The sequence below is a fragment of the Trachurus japonicus genome, chromosome 11, assembly GCF_045865225.1.
Source record: "Trachurus japonicus isolate A0001 chromosome 11, Traja_1.0".
Taxonomy (NCBI): domain Eukaryota; kingdom Metazoa; phylum Chordata; class Actinopteri; order Carangiformes; family Carangidae; genus Trachurus; species Trachurus japonicus.
Window position 1 is genome coordinate 22622021 of NC_140917.1, and position 25790 is coordinate 22647810.

General features: G+C 43.0%; 3 protein-coding genes across 3 annotated transcripts; all 3 read right to left on the bottom strand.

Moving 5' to 3' along the window:
- Positions 1-341: 341 nt before the first annotated feature.
- Positions 342-4975, bottom strand: LOC146978844 (tissue alpha-L-fucosidase-like). Its single transcript, XM_085791872.1, has 8 exons — positions 4468-4975; positions 4236-4370; positions 3077-3214; positions 2860-2965; positions 1813-2013; positions 1536-1726; positions 1200-1299; positions 342-1002 (listed from the first exon to the last, which is right to left on the bottom strand). Exons 1-8 carry the CDS (start codon positions 4812-4814, stop codon positions 868-870), a joined length of 1353 nt encoding a protein of 450 aa, XP_085647998.1. The 5' UTR covers positions 4815-4975; the 3' UTR covers positions 342-867.
- Positions 4976-7913: 2938 nt separating this feature from the next.
- LOC146978845 (tissue alpha-L-fucosidase-like) lies at positions 7914-11588 on the bottom strand. Its single transcript, XM_085791875.1, has 7 exons — positions 11188-11588; positions 10889-11023; positions 8969-9212; positions 8587-8787; positions 8313-8499; positions 8128-8231; positions 7914-8051 (listed from the first exon to the last, which is right to left on the bottom strand). The coding sequence occupies exons 1-7, from the start codon at positions 11547-11549 to the stop codon at positions 7914-7916; spliced, it is 1371 nt and encodes a 456-aa protein (XP_085648001.1). The 5' UTR covers positions 11550-11588.
- A 1661-nt stretch (positions 11589-13249) lies between these two features.
- zbtb8b (zinc finger and BTB domain containing 8B) lies at positions 13250-19075 on the bottom strand. The gene is made up of 5 exons (XM_085791876.1): positions 18962-19075; positions 16637-16823; positions 15505-16420; positions 15190-15368; positions 13250-13741 (listed from the first exon to the last, which is right to left on the bottom strand). The coding sequence occupies exons 2-5, from the start codon at positions 16808-16810 to the stop codon at positions 13427-13429; spliced, it is 1584 nt and encodes a 527-aa protein (XP_085648002.1). The 5' UTR covers positions 16811-16823; positions 18962-19075; the 3' UTR covers positions 13250-13426.
- Between the last annotated feature and the right edge of the window lie 6715 nt (positions 19076-25790).

A 25790-nucleotide genomic window follows, 5' to 3' on the forward strand; every position in this document is an offset into this window, starting at 1 on the left:
GACCAAAAATTAAAAATTCTTCAAATTTCTCCAAACTCGGATATATCATTTGGATGTCCGAGAGGAGTCCAACGTAGAAGATTTGGTTGAAATCAGGCCAGTGGTTTTGGAGAAAATGACCAAAAATAACACAGGCGATTTTGAAAAATGTTTAACCCGTGGGGTTGTCGAATTTTTTTTTTTTTTTTTTGACCAAAAATTAAAATTTCTTCAAATTTCTCCAAACTCGTATATATCATCTGGGGGTCTGAGGGGAGTCCAACGCAGAAGGTCTGGTTGAAATCGGGCCAGTGGTTTTGGAGAAAATGACCAAAATCCACACAGGCGATTTTTAAATTTTTTTTACGGTGTCTTTGTTTCTAGTTCAGACACCCTTCAGACTGAGGACAGCGTGAGGACAGATAAGGCTGAAGTGACTCTTAAGTAACAATTTTTTTTTTTTAATATATCTTTTATTTCCAACAATAGTCATTCATCAGACAAAAAGTGATGCTTTATCCCACAATTTCAAAATCATACAGTAAAAAAATAAGTAAAAAATAAGTATTCATTTTAAAACAACCCACTCCAATTCTGGTTCATTTCTGAAACAGACGTTATAGATATTTGAGAAGCTGCATTCATTGATTCATTCAATCGTTTAAAAAAGAGCAGAATTAAGTGGCACAGCAACAGCAAGCAATGAATCATGGAAGGGGAGTGTGCTGATATTTCTTTTTCCTCACAAATATATGAATCTATTTAATCAGTGTGGTTCCTTTCACCATAGTGCACGTGTGTCCCCTTTTTTCCACAGAGTAAAAACCTGAGTTTAAAGTTCTGCACATTCAGCTGTGGAGAGGTTGGACACTTGTTGGTGTTTGAGCTTCACTGGACACCGTCCAGTTTGAGTGTCCAGGCCTGACCGGGGGCACAGGGCAGCTCAGGCAGGAGGACAATCAGGCCAGAACTGGGCTGGACTGGGGACCAGGGTAAGGGCTTTGGATTCCCCAATAAGGTCACCTGGATGTTGGACAAATAACAGCTATTTAGATTCTTACATCTCACATGCCTGGAATCACACAAGTGAATTAAAATTAAATAAGCAGGTTGTAATGTTTTGTTCCGTGGGGGAGGACAGCTCCTCTGTCAGACTTCATTGTTTCTGTAATTCATTTCTTTTGGTTCGTGTCTTTAAAATATCGTCTTAGTCACTTCACCTTGGTGGCTGCTGATGTTATGGGTTTCAGCAGTTGCACTGTGGCCGTGGTGGGTTTGGTCGTCAGGATGGCATAAACAGAACTCCCTTTAGATGTATACCTAGAAAATTAGAGTTGACAGATGTAGCTTTATATCAATTAATTGATCAATCACTTGATCACCTCTACACAGCAGCACAAGCATGGCCCTTATGATTGTATGTATGTCTATATATGTTATATGTTTGGAACTTGTACCAATGAGCTGTACTGGAAGCAAATTCCACCAGCCTGGCTGTGTGGTCATTAAAAAGAAACAACCAATCAATCAATCAATAAAATCTGAATACTTCTTACCAGACTGACACAGTTGTGTTTTCTGTCTGGACCCTCCAGGGTTTAGAAGCATAAATGGCATCTCCGTTGATCTCCATCCACGCTCCAACGCCCCGGAGCCTCTCCTCAAACACAGCAGGGATCATCCCGTCAGGAGTGGGACCCACGTTCAGGAGGTAGTTGCCTCCCAGAGCCACGGTGCGAACCAGATCCTTTATGATAGCATCATCAGGGAGAGGGTTAAACAGCTTTGTTGGTGATAAATCATATCTAAATGACTGCTATCTCTTCTCCTCACCTCTATGATAGTGGGCAAGTCCATCAGTTCGCTCATCTTCATGTTCCGTCGGTAACCCCACGAGTGCGTGTCCACAGATGTGCACTTCTCCCACTTGTGCTTTGGCAGCTGTCCTGGAGTGTACTTGTCCTCACAGTTATAGTAGCCACCGTGTTTACAGGCACAGCCGGCTCCCCATCTGTCATTGGTCACGATGGTATCCTGAAGGCAAAGGGAGATCTCATAAGTGTTGGGCATGTTACTGTTAAAAACTAATTAGTTATGGTTATTAGTTACTTCCCCAAAAAGTAACTGAATTACTATATTAGGGCTGTCCTAAACAATTGTTTTTCTCTCAATTAATCTATCGACTATTTATTTGATTAATCGATTAGTGTAACGATTCATTTTTCTACTAATCTAGCGATTACTTTTTAGTTGGCGATTATTAATTTAGAAAAACACTGTGGTACGCCATCTCCATTTTGCAAAGGCTGCAGATAGGGAAATATTCACATTTTCTTTTTATTCATAAAAGTAACTCCTTACCAGGAAAAGTAACTATTGCATTTCTTATTTATAAAATGCTCAAATATGTCGAATTACTGTGACTCGCCCTCCTAAACATAACTGTAACCCTCGGTTTATCTGGAACTAACGGAACTAACCAACTCACTCAGTATTATACTGAATACTGTTAGTTCCAGATAAATGGTTTCTTTCCGACTAGTCGATGGACTGAAAAAATGTGTACGTAACGGTGTATTTTATTTTGTGACTGGGCTTCTTGAATCAAGTAACGATGAGTAACGGCAGAATTAATTGTCAGTAATGGTAACGGCTATATAACGGGGGAAACAGGAACTTTTTTGATTACTCGTTACTGAAAAAAGTAGCGCCGTTAGTAACGCAGTTATTTGGTAATGATGTTATTCCCATCACTGCTCATGAGTCCATGCAACACCGCTGAAACAACTGACTGTTGATGGTCTTCTTGCTCGATACAATCTACAATACAATCTTGTAAATACAATCTGTGCATTTCTTCTTTGGCATAAACCCACTTACTTTAACAGGGCTGTCGTTGTAGAGCCAGGCCAGGAACTGGGTGGAGTTCCAGTAGGTGTCGGGCGCTTCCCAGTCCCCGTCAGACCAGATCAACTCAGGTCTGTACCTACAAGACAACAGGATGGCTAAAGGCTCAGACACACTCTCGTAGATGCACATGTCAGTGTAAACATGCAGTAGTGCGAGCAGCTGGTGCAATAACTTCAGCAGTACAAACCTTACAACCATGTTGTAAAGCTCTGGTAGCAGTTTATGCATCACAAAGTCCTGTGTTTTGAATCCGTTCTTCTTGTCAGCCAGGTAGAGAGGGTGGAACCACTCATACAAGGAGTTGTAGAGTCCGTAGTGCAATGACCTAAATAAAGAAATTACACTTTAACTTCTTGTTCAAGGCAGTAGAAAATGACACCATGCCACCATTTCCCTCCCTGATGACTCAATATGTGTCTGTGTTAGGGAGATGTCTTATGCTGAAGACAGTTCATTGAAGTATAATCAATCAAGGAGAACAGAGATATCACCAATACATGTCAATACCATACAGTATATGATGTTACCTCTGTTCTGTGAGTCTGGTCTCCAAGGCTGGTATGTATGTGGTTTCTCAGTCACAAGGGATTAACCTTCTCCCTTTGCAGTTGTTGTTGATATTTACAGTAGGCTACATAAAGGGGAAAACATAATTTACCTCTGGTGCTGACTATGAGGGCACAGTGGTCAATGTTTCTTCACTGCCAGGAGTCTGCTTTCTACTCATTCCTCACAGAGCTCATATATCTGTGTGCAGTGATATGTTGCTGATATGTTTACTGTGGCACTAAAAGCGAATTGCGCAGCTCACATGACTTGACAGTGTAAACAAAGACACTAAACCTAATCCATATGTGGCAAGGTGAAGAGGGCCCGGGTGGGGATTGAACCCATACCTCCCGGGTAAGAGTCATGCGCGCTTGCCAGTCACCCAAAGGGACATCCCTTTGGCCAAGTAGCCAGGGCACATGATCAATTGGAGGCATAGTGACAGGACCTGTCAACTGTCACACATACAAGGACCATAAAAGTAGGCTAAAAGTAGGCTATAAGCAGCACTGATACTGAACCAGGAAGCAGAGTGAAGGCAGTGGATGTCACATGACCAGGAAGATCGAAGGTTACAACACTCATTGCATTATTGTGTTATTTTTATTCAAGCTTCTAAACAAAGTTGCATTGTATTTTTTTGTGCAATGACAAATAAAGATCTATCTACCCATCTATCTACCCATCTATCTATCTATCTATCTATCTATCTATCTATCTATCTATCTATCTATCTATCTATCTATCTATAATATGAACACTTATAAAATGACTTTGACTTGACACTTCAAACCCACCTGTTGCGCACGGCCTCTCCCAGGTCTCCCACCAGATCCCTGTGAGGACCAGTATCGACTGAATTCCAGTTCCAGGAGTTTGGAGAAGCCCAGTTAGTGAAGCCCTCGTGGTGTTTGGCAGTCAGGACGACATATCTGTAATTCAGATAATAATATGTCATGGATACATTTGTTATTATAATACGTTTTTAGGAGCAGGTGTAGGAGAAAAGCGCCCATATTTTGGACTCACTTTGCGCCTGAGGCTTTAAACATGTCCGCCCACTCCTCCGGGTTGAAGAACTGGCCGTGAAACTGGGGCGCGAACTCCGGGTAGCTGAATCCGGGCGGGTAGTTCATGGCCATGTAGATCACACACTTGGGGTCCGGAGGCTGCTGACCCTGCCAGTGCCACCAAAACCACTCGCTGCCAAAGCCGGGGACAGAAAACACACCCCAGTGGATAAAAATCCCCAGTTTGGCCTCGTCGTACCACGGAGGCAGCGGTCTGGCGTCCAGGCTCTTCCAGTCCGCCGTGAACCGAGCCGTCGCCCCGGAGACCGAGGCGGCGGCGCATAGCAACAAGAGCAGCAGCAGCATCGTCGCAGCAGCTGCAGCTCAGTCAACCATCCAGCTCCTTCACCACTAACGTTACGTTACACAGACACTACAAGGAGGCTCGGGCTGCTGGTCTGGACCTGGACCGACGTGGGTTTCGCTTTGTGTTGTGAATGTGCAGGTGACTTACTTCCCGGTCATGTGATTGTAAACATATGAGTGTTCACGTGACGATCTGCTCTCTCTTTTTTTTTTTTTAAATCACAACTTTATTGAACAGACATAGGTAGCTACAGCGCCTTGCAAAAGTATTCATAGGCTACCCCTTGAACTTTTCCACATTATGTAACGTTACAACCACAGACCAACAAAAAGTTGCATAATTGTGGTCTATCACATAAAATCGCAATTAAATACATTTAAGTTTGGTATAATATCCTACCTCCTTTATTTTGTATCACCACTAATATCCCTTATAAAGTAAGGGGGATTTTTTTAAGGAACTTTCAATCTGTTCAGTCAAGCATGCTGATATCAGGAGAAAGGCTGCAGTACATAGAGACTTTTTTTTATTGTTTTGAAGGCAACAAAATGGGCAAAGATCTTCCTGTAATCAATTGCATGGACTTAAAATAAACAAAACAAAACAAAGTGCAGTACAATCTAGTTTAGCCAAGATTAGAATTTGTCCCTACATACAGGCAAAAGACAAACATTCACCTTTTTTAAAATACATAGGCACTGATTTTTTTTTTTTTTTTTTTCCATCTCCAGAGACTCTGCACCAATTACAAAGTATACATTCACTGGGCTGTTTATTAGGAACCCCCTGCTTTTTTTCTCCAAACAAACACAGTAACATGGGAGCAATGCAGATACAGGCCAGGAGCATCAGTTTATGTTTATGTGACAGTTGAGGTTCCTGTCACTATGCCTCCAATTGATCATGTGCCCTGGCTACTTGGCCAAGGGGATGTCCCTTTGGGTGACTGGTAAGCGCGAATGACTCTTACCCGGGAGGTGTGGGTTCAATCCCCACACATTTACAGGGCCTGTTGCTGTCAGGGGCAACTGACAGCAACTGTGATTTACATAATCATCACTCTGCTGATCTCGGGATTGTCATTCATAATAGTCTCTAAAAGGGGATTAAGGGAGCAGCAGTTCTCTATGGAGAATGTAGGGGATATAGGGAATGTTTTCCTGACACACTTATGGCCGCAATCATCATCAATATACCATCAATCATGATTTCGGTGCCACCCCCTTTAATGTATGACCATCATAGTCATAACTTAATATAAACTTTCAGTTTGATAGCACACCATGAGGCTCAAACTGTTAAAGTAGGCTATATGTGAACTTCTGTGGCCTCCTCACTCACCAGATCTGACCCCACTTTTTTTAACTACTGGAGATTGACAGCATGAATGTGCAGCTGACAGATCTGCGATTCTACATTCATGTCAATAGCAACAAATGTTTCCAACATCTTGTGGACTCCCCAAGGCTGTTGAAGAGCAAAGAGATGCTCAGTCACTGCCCAATAGGCCCACAATGCACATGTTAACAAAGAAACTTTATTGGGAAACAATGGGGGGGGGGGGGGGGTCATATTGGAAAGAGGCGCCCACTCCTTTCACTCCATCCGCGGCTCCAGGTGACTGTGACCGCTGCAGTCAGCCTCCGCAGAGGACTGAACCCTGGAGTCCGCCTCACTCTCGTCCCTGCGCACCAGGTCCGTGGAGGAGGTCTCTACCTGTTGAGGGCAGGAGGACGCGTACACAGCTAAAGCCTCCAGCCCGGCCACGATCAGTGAATCCCGTCGCTGGGTCTTGCGGCTGCTGTAGCCCAGTCGCTTCAGCGTCCGGCGCGTTGTAGCGAGTGAGATGGGTTTCTCCTGCGCGCCGCTGTTATACAGAGCCTGGATCTGCTCGTTGGTGGCCTGTGTGTTGGCTTCCAGCACCTTCTCCATCATCTTTTCACCGTCCTCGTCGACGAGGCGCTTTCTCCCGCAGGAGCCCCGGTGACTGGAGGTCTTCCGCTTCTCGCACCATTCCCGGTAAACTCGAGACACCGCGGTCTTGGAGAAGCCCAGCCGCTTCACTGTCTCCGAGATGCTGCAGCCGGCGCTGCGCGCTCCGACGATCATACCCCGCTCAAACTCACTCAAATCCCGAGACTTCCCCATGTGTCACCGGTTCTCCCGACACTGATGCAGCCCGGGGAGGGAGGGTTTCTAAAGCGGTAGACTACACGGACACGCTCGTTTGCTGCTGGAAACAAAACAAAGTCGTAAAAATAAATGATTCTTCTTCTTTGGTGTTGCATATCCGGCTCCACGGAGGCTCACTCTCGCCTCCCTCAGTTGGCTTCGTGAGCTCTATTATTTTTTCCATCAAGAATACATAGCCATAAGTTATTATATTGTCATCATATTTAAACAATTAAAAAACATAGGAGATAAAACCACCAATAGGGTACTAGAACATCACTGAAGCATTTTGTAGAGAAAATACCAGATTGTTGTTGTACAGTAAAAAGTTTGGACACACCTTCTCATTCAATTGTCTTTCTTTATTTTTATTATTTTCTACATTGTAGCAGGGCCGGTTCTAGGCAGGCATATATGAGGGGGCAGTCAGAAATGTGAAGGGGGCATCATATGAACAGTAGTACCATCAGTAGGTGGATTTTTGTGCTACTGCATTTAATTTTGTCAACTTGTAATATACACATTTTTTGAGTATATTAAAATGTGCTTTCTCAACTTCTAAAATTTGGATTTGAGGGGGCAAGACATTTATTTGCCCCTGCGTAGAGCCGGCCCTGCATTGTAGATTCATACTGTCATCAAAACTATTAAGGATGCATATGGAATTATAGGCCTACACAAAAGTGTTAATTGAGTTATCTGTCACCTGACCTAAACCCACTAACAAATGAATCCAATTTATAATCAAAATGTAATACAAACACCAAAGTTACGTGTTCAGAGCAACCTCGGGTGTCAAGGCAGCAGAACAGACAATTAGGAGAAATATAAAACCATTGACCATGACCCCAAAACATATTCATTTTTAACACAATTGCACACATCAAGTGTGTATTTTGTAAACAGAAGTAGGCTACGTAACAAGATTAGGCTACACCCTCCAGTTTTAGAGTCCAGGTATTCCCAAGAGATACTGGCATAGCAGGCATAAAAATGGTCAGTCCAGCTGTTTGTGTCACTGGCATCCACTTCAGTGGTACGTCTGGATAGTCCAAAAGTGTCACCTGTGGATGCAAAACATGATAGTTTAAAGTTCACGGCAAATAATGTTAAATTTACCAGGTACAGTGTAAGGTTTACTTTTGTTGCGCCAGATGTCTTTGGTGTTGGAAGCTGAAGGAGTTGTTTGGGTGGCCAACCAAAGAATATGGCATAAACAGTGCTGTTTTTGGCAGTGTACCTGTCGTAAGAGCAAACAGTAGGTAAAGCTACAACAACATTTTTCATAACAATGAAATGGAACGTGACATATAATTCTCAGTCCCACCAGACAGTGCTGTTCTCCATCTGGATCCTCCAGGGTTTGGAGGCATAGATAGCCTCCCCGTTAATCCCCAACCAGGCACCAAGTCCCCTCAGCCTGTCCTCAAACACTGGGGCAATCATGCCATCTGACATGGGCCCAATGTTCAGTAGGTAGTTGCCACCCATTGCAACCACGTTCACCATGTCCTGTGGTGAGACAGTGTTACATTTAAAACAAGATTACCCGTCAACTAACCACAAAATAACTGGGCACGAATAACTGTGACTTTTCACCTTTATGATGGTGGGCAGATCCATGAGTTCACTGAGCTTCATGCCTCTCCTGTAGCCCCAGGAACGGGTGTCGATGGACTGGCATTTTTCCCACTTGTGGTCTGGAAGTTTACCTGGGGTGTATCTGTCAGCACAGTTGTAATAGCCTCCATGTTTGCAGTAGCAACCATTACCCCACCGGTCATTGGTAACCACCACATCCTGAAGAAACATTTTTCACAATATGCAACAGTATATCAACCAATACTCTAATTTATTCTCACACATGTATATAGAGTCAGAGCTCCTATCATTTCTTATCTCCTTATCAGTTGCATTCCTGGGGTATTAGCATTATTAACACATTATGATATGTAATGGATATATCCATAGTGTCTTTCACCTTGACTGGGCTGTCATTGTAAAGCCAGGCCAGAAACTGTGTGGAGTTCCAGTAGGTATCTGGTGCTGCCCAGTCCCCATCAGACCAGATCAGATCGGGCTTGTATGCCATCACGAGGTTCACCAGCTCAGGAAGAGTCTTACGGGCAACAAAATGTTGAGTCTTGAATCCTGTGGCTTGGTCCATCAAGAAAAGTGGATGGTACCATTCAAACAGGGAGTGGTACAGACCAAAATGCAGTGAGCTGGGGAAATAAAATGATCAGTCATGTAATGTGAACAGTACACCCTAATTTATGAGTAGAAAGCTCTTGTTGAAAATGGGGCGCAAGGACAACGTTATTGAATTATGTCACGGATTATCGTTATCAATCTCATACCAGAAGCTGTGTCTTTTAGATTCCAACTGAACTGAAATATTTCTTCAATCATTCATCTCATCTTCTATTAAAATGAATGACACATTTAACATTATTGCCATTTTTCCTGGCCCAATGCTCATTTGTTAAAGGGATAGTTCAACATTTTGGCAAATTGGCCCATTGCCATAATCGCTATAGTCATAGCAGTAGGTTCATTACCTTTAATTGTAGGTGTAAGCTATTTTCAGTACGGCGGAGCGCAGCAGCTGGCTGCTCAGAGCTACGCTATGGAGGCTAACGGAATTTCTTGGTTTCCCTCATTAAACTCATCAAATTCAACATCCCAAAACTCCACAGCGCTTTTGTAGACAAGTTGTGACCTGCACAACCACCACGCTATGAGATAATGACGGAACAATACGAAACGGAGCCGTTTTCAAGGTAAATACAGGGTAAATACGGCGACTGCTTGCTGAAAAACTGTCCCTGAACGCAACGCGCATCAGCGGTTTTGTATGAATTTACCTCGAAAACGGCTCCGTTTCGTATCGTTCCGTCATTATCTCATAGCGTGGTGGTTGTGCAGGTCACAACTTGTCTACAAAAGCGCTGTGGAGTTTTGGGATGTTGAATTTGATGAGTTTAATGAGGGAAACCAAGAAATTCCGTTAGCCTCCATAGTGTAGCTCTGAGCAGCCAGCTGCTGCGCTCCGCCGTACTGAAAATAGCTTACACCTACAATTAAAGGTAATGAACCTACTGCTATGACTATAGCGATTATGGCAATGGGGCAATTTGCCAAAATGTTGAACTATCCCTTTAAACTACACTACTCTCTCTTTTAATCAATGTGCTGTAATATATTGCTTTTGTTTTTTGTTCTGCTTTTTAGGGTGCCTATTGTCATCTGGCCGGGGACGACAGCAGGATATTAGCCATGTTGGCTAAAGCTGCCCTTTTTACTGTTATTGATACAGTTAATTAATTGGGATTGTCTTCGACATAATAAACTAATAAACTAAAGTTAGGCATATTAGGGTTAGGGTGAAATTTATGGAAAGTGTAAATAGTTCATGCTGCAGTGATATTATATCATGAAAGAATGGCTTTTAAATAGAAGTATGGATTGGTAATGTCTTTGTCTCAAACAATTAATTGACACAAAAGCTAACAACAGTGGTGAGCTCAGTGGACCCTGACAACATCCCATCGTCTGAAGCCTCAACATGGCCAGGTATTTTTATTTGCTAGATGTGGTGGTCTCATGATGTCAGAATATGAACAGCATAATGAAGAGGACTGTTTCAGTACAAACTGTCATTGAACCAGAACATTTTGTGGTCGATTCATGGATCAGACTGTAATTTTTGCTGTTAATCACCTTGCTATTGAACAGCACATTATGTTGTAAGTAGCCTACTTAAGTGTTGAACAGTTGGACAAAAGGTCAAATTAAGTTCACCTGTAAAGGTTATATTGCATTTTAGGTGCTATCAGAAGTTTCTTCCGAAAGCTGAATATCCCTAACATTTTGTCAGTACTAGTGTATACTGTCTTACTGTTTCCTGACAGCTGCAGCCAGTTCTCCCACCAGGTCCCGGTGAGGACCGATGTCCATTGAATTCCAGTTCCAGGAGTCTGCTGAGGGCCAGTTTGTGAATCCTTCATGGTGTTTGGACGTGAATACCACATACCTTGAAATGACAGAGCACCAACAGCCACACACATTTCAGGGTCAGCAGCAGTATAAAAGACATTTTGCAGGTGTGGCTGGTGCTGAGCAAACAGCGACAACAAGAGAGACCTGTTTGTGCACATTTTGAGGGGTATAGGGAAGAAATGGAGCTCATGGTCATACCTGGCACCAGAGGCATTGATTATTTCCGCCCATGTATCCGGGTCAAAGAATTCTGCACGAAACTCTGTCGCAAAATCTGCGTACTTGAAGCCCGGCGGGTAGTTTCTCTGCATGAACTCAACACACTCTGCGCGCTTCTCGGACCGCCACCAATACCAGAACCACTCACTGTACTGGCCGAACCCGGGGACCGAGAAAACCCCCCAGTGAACAAAAATCCCGACTTTTGCCTCGTCGAACCACCGGGGCAGGGGTCTCGCATCCAGACTGTCCCAGTTTGGTGCGTAACGCGCTGCGCACCCAGGTCTGCTCAAAAGTAGAGGGATGACGCACAGCAGTGGGATAATGCATGCAGGTCCCATTTGGAGCAGGATGACCTCTGAGGAAGGTTGGAGCTCTGTAGTGACTTTAAAACTCCTGCTTGCTGCTCCTTGTCAGTCGGACCAAGTGACCCTACACCTGTGTCTTCACTATGTAGCTACCTGTAGCATCCATGGGAGGGAGGGACCCAGGTGTCGCACGCCCGCTTAAAGCTGCAGCTGCTTAAAAATAATATTACTATCTTTGACAGATTGTATTGTGAATTAGACTAAGGCTCAACCTGAAGCAGGTCTTTCTCTAGCAAAAGAAAGTAAATGTAACAACCGGTTCAAACAAAATCATGACATTTCAAATGTCAGAAATTGGGGCGAGGCAGCCTTCTAACAAGTTGCATTATGTTTAGACAAACTTAATATTCATATGAAAATCCTATCCTATAATGTGGTGTCAATATTCTCAATATTTTAAGTAAAGAGCAAATTATTTATTAGCTGGGAATGGCTGTATCACTGTTTAAATTGTAAAATGGTCATCAGTTGTTGTTTTTTGTCTTGTTTCTAGTCTTTTTTGATAATGTTTATGAAAAATTGAGTTCAAAATAATCAGAGCACAACATATAATAATTAAATTAATACCATGTATTTTAGATCGCAATGGAAAAGGGAGAGAGAACCAGGGAAAGAGACAAATGAAAGAAAAGAATGAAGTAAGAAAACTCAATCAGCGCAGGGAAGATGAGAGGAGCCATGGCTGAATATAGGGAGATCATTGAGGATGGTGGTGGAGTCTGAGGTTGTTGGCCAGGACCTGCAACATCTTCTCTTCGGTGCAGGGTACAAGGTCACCAAATCCACTGAAAAAAGGTGACTTTCAAACAGACATTAGTGACACAGCCGTCCCAAACTAGGAAATGCAGATTGCCGGAGACAACTTGACAGTTGTTACTCTGGTATACAGCACTTATTTTAAGAGTGTGATATCAGAATAGTGTCTTTTGAGTTCATACCACCAGAGACCTGACTGGCAAAACTGAGGTGACATCATGCAAGACACATGTGCATCAATGAGTCCTCTGTTCTCCTCAATTGATTTGAGTTTTCATAAACTTCTTCAGGTTGAAACATTTTGGGCCTTGATCAGAGAAATCTCCCCAACACCCATTACAGATATGGCATATGTAATAAAGTAATATTACTTCTATAAACTGATATTTGATAATTTCCTTGTTTATCATTCTAGTTGTATATCTATCTATCTATCTATCTATCTATCTATCTATCTATCTATCTATCTATCTATCTATCTATCTATCTATCTATCTATCTATCTATCTATCTATCTATCTATCTATCTGCAATGAAGAATGCTTTTTGTCCTCACTGGTAGGGATTAAACCACTAGAGGGCGTCGGACACTTCTTAATGTCAAAAACAATACTGGTGGCTCGCCTAATCTCCTCTGTCAAGCAGCATGGGACTGAACTGAAAAACTGACATGAACATACACACACAAAACACGTCAACAGTTTGACACATTTATTGTAATAATTCCCACAGTGGCCCCATCATTAACACAAAGCTAACTCTTTCTGAATGATCTGTAAACTGGAATAATCTGGGATCATAACATAGTACAGCTTTGACAGCCACAATCTCTTTATGTACAGTGCATACAGGCAAATTTGGATTTATCAACTGTGCAAGGATGGGCGGGAAATTAAAGGCCACGTGATTTTAAAGGACAATCAACACTGAATCTATTTTGAGTCAAATCACAGGAGCACTATATCTCCAACAGGTAAAAAGGAATCAATAAATAGGTGAATCGTACGGTAACAGTTTAACATTGATAACAGTATGGCCACAGTTAATTATTTAAGTAGTGGATTTTTTTTTTACTGGTACACTGGGCTACAGATTCACAGCGTGTGACCCACATCAGTGCAGACAGCCAGCTGCCGTTCAAGCATCTGTTTCTCCACCAAGTCTTCCACTCTGCCGACCTCCACCTCATCCACGTCGTCCATAAAACTGGACCAATCTGTACCCCCATCCGCTCGTTCCATGGACTCTGGTTGGCTGGCAGTGTGAACCGGGGCAGAATCATCATGAGTGGTGGTCACGCAGTTGCAGCTGTCGCAGATACCGAAGCGCCTGAGTCCCGGTGAGACGCTGGATCCAGTGAAGGTTCGCCTGCAGCTCTTACAAGACACTGGCCAGTAGTGTCTGTGGACCTGCCAATTGGTGACAGTGAGAAAGACAGCTGTATGTCAATCATATTGGATGGAAAGCCAACAACAACTAGATTGTTCTACAGTAAGCAAAGAAGAGCATTACAGGGCACGTGAGGTTTACACTTCTCATTATGTCAGTCCACACAAAACACAAGCAACAGGGAAAGAACTGAGTTTAAGTGCATACATTTAGGAGTGAGGGGGATGATTACTATTTACAAATTTACTTTAAAGGGACAACGAGGAGTTTCTAATCGGTTATAAAAAAGTCTCACGTTAATGTGGATGAATCTCCGCTACCCACACTTGTTAATGGGCCCATTTTCGATAAATATATCATTCTGTCTCTATCGTTATTTTGTTATTATTAGTGGCGGCGGAGATGCTGGTCGAGCCGACCAGCATTTCTTTACTTTCAGTTTTGCAACGAGTCATGAGAATAACGTAGCTGAATCGCCGTTTATGGTCGGAACTACGGTGGTATGTGAACCTCTTTGAACCTCTGACTGTAATTATTGATGAATGAAAAATGAGTCTGTCTTGCGCCGGTCAAAAGAATTTTACGGTGCGCGCGGAGGCTCATAAATGTAGTGTGAAAATGCTTCGTTTTTCCAAAACTCCTCGTTGTCCCTTTAATTTATTTCTATTTACAACTGTGAGCAGTTACTGGCTTCAACATTTGTACAAACTACCACTTCAGATCAATTCCTTTCAGTTGAAGGGATAGTTCAACATTTAGGCAAATTGGCCCATTGCCATAATCCCTATAGTCATAGCAATAGGTTTGTTACCTTTATTTGTCGTTGCAAGCTATTTTTGGAACGGTGGAGCAGAGCCGTGAGCTGCTCAGAGCTATGCTAGGGAGGCTCATGGAATTTCTTGGTTTCCCTCATCAAACTCATCAAATACACAATCCAACAACTCCAAAACGCTCTCATGGACAAGTTGTGACCTGCACATTCACCACGCTATGAGATAATAATGGAACGTTATGAGACAGAGTTGTTTTCGAGGTAAATGTAGAGACTGCTTGCAGAAAAACTGCCCTTGACAGGAACGTGCATCAGCTGTTTTGCATGAATTTTCCTCTAAACCAACTGAACTATCCCTTTAAGAATGAATCAAAATCAAGAAGAACTTCTAAATCTTTAAGAAGTTAATTCATTTTCTTTTCAGCAGCTGTCAACAAAAGACCAGCCTTTGCTACTCTAGATAAAGATACACTTTTTGCTAAACCTTTGATTAATCTGGGGTAGGTTCATGGAGAATAGTTGGTGCTATCCATGAATGCCCTGGTGTTCTTTAAAAGAAGTTTTAGAAATCCACATCTGAAAAACAAAACTATCGACCTTGGTAATTTAAAGTTATGGCTGCTGGCACGTTAACACCACCTGTAGAACAAAGTTTTCAGGTTTTTCTGCTCTGGCAACTACACTGGGAGTGCTTACGCTGAGGGCGTGGCTGCGAAGATGCTCCTGTCGTGTGAACCTTTTGCCACACATGGGACAAGGGAAGGGCCTCTCTCCTGTGTGGCATCGGATGTGTCTCTTCATGATACCCTTCTGCTTTGCAGTGTATGGGCAGAATGGACATTTGTGGAGTTTCACCGGCACTACCAAGCCATCACCTGCAGGGGGAGAGAGAGAGAGGCCATCAGGTCATCGATCCCACTTACGACAACTCTGCATGATATGTACCCTGTTCTGAAAGCAACACAGAATTGGTTTCAATTCATATTTTTAATGTCACCCGGAGCCATTTACCCGTGTCCTCTCCAAGCCAGTCAGACTGGATCTCCATTATAGATGATCCAACAAACCCTAAACTTTCATCCACTCTGCCTCCACCTGTGCTGCCACCAAGTCCTTGGTTAAAGCGCTGCCCCCCTCGGTCTCCTAGAGGACTGGGGCCTTCACCTCTGGCCAGCATCTCCATCAGCTGCCTGGCATTGAAAGACGGGCTGTATCCCAAAGGGGAGCGCTCAGTGGAGGGAGAGGGACTAGGGGGAAGTAACCTGCTGTGATGAGGATTATGCAAAGAGGGACCAGGATACGAAGCAAGGTCTTTGGTGTCAGGGGACTCCATAAGCTCCTCATCGGGGTCGTACTCTATCTTGGGGTTCACTAACTCTGGGGTCAAAGCAGATGATGAGGAAGATGAGAGGTTGGTCTGATCCATGTGTCCTTTCTGTCCTACGCTCCCAGATGTAAACTCCTCCCTAGAATGATAGTCGCTGTCCATGTCTCTGCTGGTCCCCGGGGGGGTGCCGACAGGGACAGACACAGGGGTTCGAGCCGAGCTCACCGATTCCGGACCTAGACCCGAACCTCTGTCTGCCTCTGCAACCTGTGAGCGAGGCTCTGCACCTGCCACGCCATTAGAGATTGTCACAGCCGGGGTGCCGCTGTCCGCCGGTCCCATCCCTCCATCCTGCCCCTGGTCCTCCTTCTCTGTGTTCCTATCCTTCTCCTTGTTGCATATTTCCAAAGACGAGCGGATATATCCTTTACAGAAGTTCACCAGATCTGTCATCTGCAGGTAGCTGGCGGCCGACATCACCTCAATGACATTGCTTCTGTTTAGGGCCAAGCGGCCAGAGTACAGGAAGTCAAGGATAATTGAAAAAGCATCAGCTGTTACAATGTCAAGCGATGCAGTGCTGTAGCGCTGGCCATTGTCCTGAAAGAGACATGTACACACACATACAATGTCAGGAGCTGACTTCTTCGCTATTTCAATAAAAGACAATCTGTTAAAATAAAACATGTAAGGCATCTGAGCACATGAAACACAGGAATACTGCATTTAATTCAGTCAGATCATGACATTGTTTTCTAAGTAGCCATGACCAACAATTTGAATGAATAAAATAAAAGCCAGATACCCTAATCTCACCTGCAGATAGTGAACCAGAAGAGCCCGAAAGTATCCACTCCCAGCAAACAACACGTTGCGGTGGGCCTTGAAGACACGGCCCTCGACAAGGATGCTGCAGTCACAGAAGAAGTCTCGCTTGCGCTGCTCATTGAGCTCAAACAGCAGTTTGGGCATATAGCAGGGCACCTCCATGTCTCGGACCACCCTGGCAGAGAGAGGAGAGACGAGGGTATGTCACCTGGGATACAGAACGGCGAGAGGTTGATGTTGTTGAAGTTTTTATTTCAAATTGCTAGGAGGCAAAAAGAGTACACCAATATCCAGGGCCGGCCCGTGGCATAGGCAGTATAGGCAAACGCTAGGGCTGCCGGCTGTCCAGAGGGGCGCCACGCTGCCTGGTCGTCCAAATGGGGGCCTATGACTTGTCTGACTCTGAAGGCAGATTCTACCCACTTTACCAGTCAGTCACGCCCCTGTGTTATTGTGCAATATCTGTGTGTGTGTGTGTATATAAGATATATTAAGGCTGTCAAAGTTAACGCAAAATGCTTTTAACGGCAATATTTCTTTTAAACGCACGATTAACACTGTGACATTTGAACCTCGGGCCACTCCGTAGTCTTATAATATATGATCGCCTCCCTTCAGAAACTGGGCCCAGGGCAGTAGTCCAACAAGATAACGACCCCAAACACATCTCCAAGACGACCACTTCCTTGCTAAAGACGCTGAGGGTAAAGGTGATGGACTGTCCAACATTTCTCCATACCTAAACCCTACTGATCATCTGTGGGACATCCTCAGGTGGAGGAGCGCAAGGTGTCTAACATCCACCAGCTCGGTGATGTCATCATGGAGGAGTGGTAGAGGTTTCCAGGGGCAACCTGTGAAGCTCTAGTTAACTCTATGTCCAAGACAATTAAGGCAATGCTGGAAGAAAAAAGGTATAACCCACACAAATTTGGGCACAATTTGGACATTTTACTTAGGGGTGTGGGTGTACTCACTTTTGTTGCCAGCGGTTCAGACATTAATGTCTGTGTGTTGAGTTATTTTGAGGGGACAGCACATTTACACTGTTATACAAGCTGTACTTTTAAATCCAGGTTAAAAACATTTCTCTTTTCACGTGCTTAGGCTATAGCTGAGAACTTAAAACTTTATCTATTTTATTTTATTTTACTTTTATTTGCTCTTGCTTTTAACTCTGTTTTTAGTGTTTGTTTTTATTCTGTCTTATGCTTCTTTTTTTAATGTTTCTTTTATTTGCTCTTGCTTTTAACTCTGTTTTTAGTGTTTTGTTTGTTTTTATTCTGTCTTATGCTTCTTTTTTTAATGTTTTGTCTTTATGTAAAGCACATTGAGTTGCCTTGGTATGAAATGCGCTATATAAATAAAGATGCCTTGCCTTGCCTTGCCTACACTGACTACTTTACATTGTATCAAAGTGTCATATCTTCAGTGTTGTCCCATGAAAAGATATAATAGAATAAAACAAATGTCAGGGGTGTACTGTAAGTTTGGTTTAATATTTGTCAGTGCTGGTAACTTACCAGTCATCAAATGTTTTTACAACAATACAAAAGACACAACAATAATGGAAATTATAATAATATAATAATAATCTGTTTCCACATGCAGAGGTAGTAAAACACGTTTACCTATATATTCATCTCCATATAAATATTAGGTAAACAAAGTAATATAGGCTATAATAAATGATCGATTGTAAGTAAATTATGATTACTATACAACATAAATCAGTTGTGTAATGAGCTCCATGAAACGACATTGCATGAAAATGTTTCGCCTCCTCAACATCACAGAATAATTAGAGTTATGAGTAACCAAAAAACTGAACCAAGTCCAGTTGCATTCGATTTAAATTTCCTTGAGATAACTATGACCTGGACAAATGAGAATATTCACAGGCTTAGAGTCATGAGGAGTTATTTGTCAGGCAGAGAAGGATCATGGAGAAATTGGCAGTGATGCAAAGGCATCAAATCTGTCAAGGTAAGTGTTGCACTGCTGGGTTAAAATGGGTCACACAGTGAGAGGAGGGCACCGTCCTCACTGAGTTTACTTTGCTTGTTCGTATGCAGGTCGTGCAGTGGTTTACCGCCGAGGTTTAATCAGAAGTACCCGTTGTCCTTTTTAGCTTTAGTGTGTACGAGTGGGAAAGTAGCAGGCAGGAGCCAAATCGTCTGAGTTTGTGTTTGCTTACATGCTAGCGTGTGTTGCTAGCGCCGAGTGGCTAGTGTTAGTCAGAGAAATTGATTGAGAGCAGCTGGATAACTACACACAGCAGCAATGAGAGAAAAGCGCATATCGTTGGCTCACCTGTCGGATTACCCGCCAGAACGTCAAAAAACCTTTATAATAACACCAAAATGGAAATTAGCCAGGCTCATTGTCCAGTGTTGACGTTAGCCAACAACCTCCGCCTTCTTTTCTTCTTTGTTTCCGGCGGTCGGTATCCAGCACTTGGTGCATTACCGCCCCCCTCTGCTCTGGAGTGTGACCCACACCACAACACACACACACATAGTTATAAGTTATCCTATAGTAGTACACAAATCCTCACCTAAGCCTACTTTATATCCTATAAAAAAAAGCCCTGTGTCCCTTAAGAAATTCACCACTCGCGCTCTCACTCATTTTGAACTCTTGAACTTGTCATTTCCCCCAAATGAAGCGAAGAGGATGAGGACAATGGAGCTCAAACCAAAAACCTTGTGTAAGGATGATTTCTCCATTCTGATCCCACTGCGGCTCTATCAGGCCACATCTAAGAGTCTCATGTGACATGTTTTTCTTCCTGGTTGTTAGTGACATTGGTGCAAATTCAAACTGAGATTAAAAGAAAGAAACATTAGGCTATTTTAAACAATGTTTTGCTCAATGATTAACAAGATATGCATGCCTGGATGCTATAGCCTACCATACTGCTTTAATGTATCCCACTCTTAAAAGTGGGTCGAAATAATGATTGAACTTTCATTTGAAACCACTGGAGTTGAGAAAATGACATTTTCACCGTATGTGAATTATATATAATATTTTTGATGTGATAAAAAACATATTAGATGGATTCTCTACTTATTTCACTTAGCCTACCTTTTCTTTCAATTCAGAAATGCTGTAGCGTTATTTGAATGTAGCATGTTTGACAATAAAACATTTCTTAAATCTTAACGTCAACGTGACAATCATCCTATTTTTCGACAATAAATGATTGTCTTGACTTTAAAGAGAGACAATGCGATGTTTGCTGAGTAGAAGCAGCCTCTGTGACCACAAGTGGTAATTACAGGGTGTTGGTTCATTAAATTCTGAGTAAGTCCGAGTCCGAGTTAGCTTATGCTGACTGATTGTACCAACCTCCCGCCAGGGGTGACAACTCAAGCCATGGCCACAGATAGACATGTGGATGTAGTCACTGCTAATTATGTGGCTTTGCTCTGTTAATTAGCGGCTAAGTTTCAAGAACAGTCTGAGGACTGGTCATCTGGAACTTGACTCTATTCATTACCAGACAATTTAGATGTTGATGAGACAACAAACTAACAACAGACCATAGCGGCGAATTACATCCTTCATCGGAGGATCTGATAAATAAATGTGGTTACTGCTGGTTACACCCATCGGAAATGAACAGTCATGCTAAACAGTGAGTTACTTTGTGTAGCTTAGTGTTGCACATCCATTTGCTTAGTTAGTTCACTTAGTGTTAGAAGTTTCGTTAGCTGTTGAGTAAAGCAGGATGCCCTCTCTGAGTCTGTTCTGAAACCACTTATTACTTTGCCTCTTTCCCTTCTGTTATTGTTTGACTGAAGGTTATTCTTGTCTTCATCCAAAGTTCCTCACTTTCTGTTTCTGGTCTGTTGACCCTCTGCCAGTCTTGGTCTTTCCGTCTTAGTTATACTTTGCACTGGTAGGTGGTGGCTCTTCCACTTCCCCCGGCACGTTTGTTGTGGTAAGTTTCTTTTTTGTTCTTTTTCTGTTTTATAGTGACTGGCAAACTAGTGACTCACTACTGCCACCTACTGCTTTAGAGTGTCACTGATGTCTTTGCTTTTATGTCTGAACCTTTGTTCATGCCCTGACACATAGGAGGGTTTGTCTTGGCCAACATACCTGGAAAGTGGTTTTAACCGACCATTTTAACCAGTGTAGGATTTAACAAAACCAAACCAAAGTAATAGTGGTTTTGGTACATTTTAAGATTTTAGTAGGCTATCTTAAGGAATCACTTTTTTGACCATGTCATAGTCTTATTTTAATTAAGTCTGAGCTATGTCTGCCTTTTTTCACTGTAGAAGCTCAGTGATAGTAATGATGACAATGATGGTGATGCTGTTGTAGGGGAACAACCTCAAAGTGTCACATAAGTGCTCAAACCAAGTTCAGGATGTTGCAGCACAACCACAGACGACCCCCGCTTGCTCACAACGTCAAGTCAAGAATACTTGTTTATATGACTTCCATCTCAGAGAAAAAATAGTTCCTTTTTTATTTTTGGACAAGGCAAGGGTAAACAAGTAGTTCCTTAAGGACTGCGCCACACCCTCAGCATAATCCACAGCTCTTAGAAGTGTTTTTTACACTGATGGGTGCCGACCAGGCGACTTATTTGTTTCAGATATTTTCCCATGGCAAACAAGGAGAATACAAAGGCTTTGTGGTGGCCTGGAGAAGCCACAGAGTAGGCGTACATGAGCCGCCATACTCTCCCTCTTTTGAAATCGAAATTTATGGCACCCCATAAAAAGTCGATTCACGCTTATAAGCACTAAATATAAACAAGAATAAACCAGCTGCATTTGACACAGTCCTTGTAAACTTGACCCGATACAGCGCTGTGTCCGGCTAAAGGCAGACCTACCGTCGCTTGACCCGGCTCCACAGCCCTTAACACAAGTCTGTCCCAAAACAAAGCCAAAGTGGGTTCAACTCTGAGGTAGCGTTGTTTCTGACCTTCTTCTCACTGTGACTCAGGGAAACACAGGGCCTTTGTTTTGGTCATGTGTTGACATAAGGGCAGGAAACTCCCTCTCCACAGACCGTTTGCAGCCAAGCCATCACACTGGAGTTGCTACAATACTACCCTATCTGTGTGGCAGTTTAATGCTCGTTTACACCCAACAACCCCTAAGAGGCAAATAATATTCATGATTTACGACTGGGTTTTGGCTTGCGCCTGTGATTATGATGACGTATGATTTACTGATTGATGCTCATTCTAAAATGTAAATAGATGTAGCACTGGCTGTTATGAAAGACTACATCTAAATTTCAGACCTCACTCATTGTGTGTGCTAGCCACTCTGAGAGCCATGGCTGGCATCGAGGGCTCCAACAGCACCCCTCTGGGTCCCAGTGGTCTGCGCCTCAGCACATAACAGCCACTTAGGCCGGCATTTTCCCAGGCTGAGACAACACACCATGGTGGCAGCGTGAGCCACAGAGAGGGCCTGATTAAAGAGTAGGGACAATGGAGGGAGAGAAAGCTTGGGGACCTTGGTGGCATTTTCCATCTCTGCCGCTGTCTCCTGGGGGGACCAAGTATGTGGCGTGAAATGTTTGAATTCTCCCAGAATCCCTGGAATCCAGACAGAAACACCGCGGAGAGGACCCTCGACCGGGGATCAAAGAGCTTTGAGAGGCGTGCGGTGGACCGGTGGTGAAGTCGAGTGCATAGGGGAGCCTGAGTGTGTGCGTGTATGTGTGTGCATACTTAAATGTTTCAGAAAAACTGACTTGAAAAAGATAAAGACAAAGTTTAAGTTTGAATCATATTTTCTGTTATGACCACATGTTTAAAGACCTTTAAAAAAAACAAAAAAACATGTTTGACTTCAGAGGGGGCAGCGATTATTGAGCAATGAAATATAGGCATGTGGAGACAGTGTGTGTGTGTGTGTGTTGCTGTCCTTTTATCCCTCATGAGATCAGATAATGCAATCATAGCCAATCATTGGGACTCTAATACAGCGGGTGCCCCTCTTCAGTTTGGAGACGCCACTTTCCTCTGTAGTAACAGAAGAAGAGGAAGAGAAAAGCCAGAGGGGGAACCTCGTCTCTCTCTTTCTGTCTATCTCTCTGTAATTATCACTTAATGTCGCTCAGTGATTTGGAGACGTCTGTCTCTCGCTTAGTCCTTTCTTCCCTTTTTGGAGAGGAAACATATCACAGTCTGAAATAAATCTGTCAGTCCTTTTATCGTTGTATACTTAGCACCAGAACAGAATGGTAAATGGAGCCGTCCCAGACCACAAGCTTTCGGTGGCGCAGGGCCTCAGCTCTGACTGGCTGTCTTTGCCACAGCCAAGCACACAGATCAAAGGCTCCTATACAGCTAACCAGTTGGCTTCCAGCATTGACCTCAAGCAAGTTTTCATGTCTGAGAAAGACAGCGTGTGTTTGTGCCTGAGCTACGTGCAGAGTGTATCAGTTTTGTATGAACATCTGTCATGTGTAGGTCTCTCAATTCATGTATTCATGTCTGTCTGTATCCATGTGGTGTGTGTCAAATTCAGTCATTGTCTTGTGTTTGTTTGATGTCATGTCAAAACAGATGACATTGTGTTTATATTAACATGTGGAAAGCTGTGGCATTACATACATCCTGATATATTTCATACCTGACACGTTCTTCTTGAACCAGAATGCATCCTTGCAGTTGCAACTGCATTCACCATTTGATCAGCTACATCTGAGGCTTTGTGGTGAAGAGGGAAATAGACAGCCAAATAGGACTGCAATCAACAAATTTCAAATTAACAGTCACCAGTGATCTGCCCATCAAAGTCTCTGGTAACACAATGACAATCATGTGTCTGAAAGTCAGTTAACAGTGAGCGAGAAGTTAAATAGGAATTATCCAAGATTTTTTACCTTTTTTAAATTTAAGTGATTAATTTATTAAACAGCTTCGGATTAATTGCGATGGTCAAAGGGCTTGTTACAGGGAAAATGGGGGCTCTCTGCCTTCCACCTAACATCTATTGGCTGAAAACCAACCTTGCAAGATCAGCGCCTCCACCCCGGTGTCCCAGCCCTTGTCTTGGCGGCACCACGACACAAACGTCCCGTTATCCATAATGTATTGTTTTTGACAGATAATAGTACACAAATATACACATTATAACATGTATACGGTAAGATAAATAACGTTATCCACCGCTCCACGGATGCCTTCCTGTCCACTTTGTTGAAAACAAATCCACATGGCCAGGAGGAGGGTTAGCAAAACAGCGAAAAAGCAACCGAACCTGCATAGTTCCCCTTTAAAATAACTGTTGAAAGGTAGTAAAAAGTAACATAGAACAGTGGAAATAGTGTGCCAAAGGTGATGGTGAAACAGTTCAGTAGATAAAAGCAATATATATGTAATGTACACATCTAATGAATGTAGCCTAATGAATGAACAGTTGAAAATGTTTGTCTATAGCTAAAGTGATAAATAGCTGAAATAGCTAGCTAAATACAATGGGTTTGCAGAATTAAACTATAAAAGGAATGATCAACCTGTACAGTCTGAAGATACAGAGCAAAACCTGAAGGTAAACTGCACCAACATCCAACTTGTTCAGCTAATAAAATTTTAACTGTGATTTTGTAGTCTCAAAAGTGCTTCACACAAGTCATCACTCATTCACATGTAGTACATTCATGTAGCACTTGACGCCAGTAGTGCTTTTCCACCACACACATACACACACCCCATACATGTGGGGCAAGTGGTTGACCTGCTCTTCCTCCTGAACCACAGGTTGTTATATTAATGCAAACTTACACAGTAACCAAAAACCAGTCTCTGTATTTACCTCTAAAACAACTCCGTCTCGTAACGTTGCATCATTATTATCTCATAGCGTGGTGAATGTGCAGGTCACAACTTGTCCACGGCAGCATTTTGGAGTTGTTGGATTGTGTATTTGATGAGTTTGATGAGGGAAACCAAGAAATCCCTCTAGCCTCCGTAGCGTAGCTCTGAGCAGCTCACGGCTCTGCTCTGCCATTCTAAAAATAGCTTACACCGACAAATAAAGGTAACAAACCTACTGCTATGACTATAAGGATTATGGCAACAGGCCAATTTGCCAAAATGTTGAACTATCCATTTAACAGATAGATCAGTTATTCCAGTTTTACTGAACAACACAAACTTAATTTTGTGTCATTAAAAAGAACAATGACACATGCACACTCAACGATCAGCGCGACCCTTTTTTTCAGTTCTAGTAATATCAATTTAAGAAAACACCTCAGGATTGATAAAAGTGACAGCTGCTCCCACAGGAGATGAAAACTATGTCCGTCATTACCATTAAGTCTTCTTTTCTTTCCCTGCACACTCACTGTAATCCCCTTCTGGGAACACTAAAAATGACTCAGCAGTGCAGCGGCGGCAAGTTTTTATGTTGGTTTTTAAGGGCTTATGCCTGCTCTTCCGAGCTGCTGTCAGGACGAGGTGTCAGCAGGATGCCTCCCTGATAAAGGCGTAATCTGAGGTGTAAAGTTACAAGAGGGATTTGGGGAAGTGAGAGGGTGTCAGAGAGCTGCAGCCCGGGGTATTCAGGGCAGCGTAAAACAGGGATTAGGACTCCGTGAGAGCTGCTCTGAACAAACATAGAATTCAATTTATCCAAATATCTTAATTTTAAACGGACTGAGGGACACATCCATGTGTTTTCTGTTTTGAGCGCATCCTTGCCATGTACGGTTTACTGTCCTTTCAGAATGACAACATGCCGTCTCCACTGTGTGCCTTTTCTCCAGTCCCTGACAAAAATAGAAAACTGATCGAGGAATCAAGCATTAAATCGCTCCATGCTATAAAAAATACTCTCCTCTATAAAACTTGAATGATAGTCAGCTTGAGCAAAAGTAGTTTTATGTTTTATCGTGGTGAATATTAGCTTGAGTCCACCCTGGGGACAGAGCGGATTAGCCCTGAACTCTTTTCGGTTTTTTCTCCACTTTCCCCTTCTTCTCCTCGTCTTTTGCTGTGGCTCATAAAAGATTGCGTCCTGTGTGTGATGTGGTGGAGGAGTGCAGTAAGAATGAACTGATTACGGACGAGAGCCGGCATGCCTTTCAGTTATGGCACCGAGTAACATTCTTCAGGCACTTAAAAATAGTAACAGTTGGGTTTTTTTTAAGG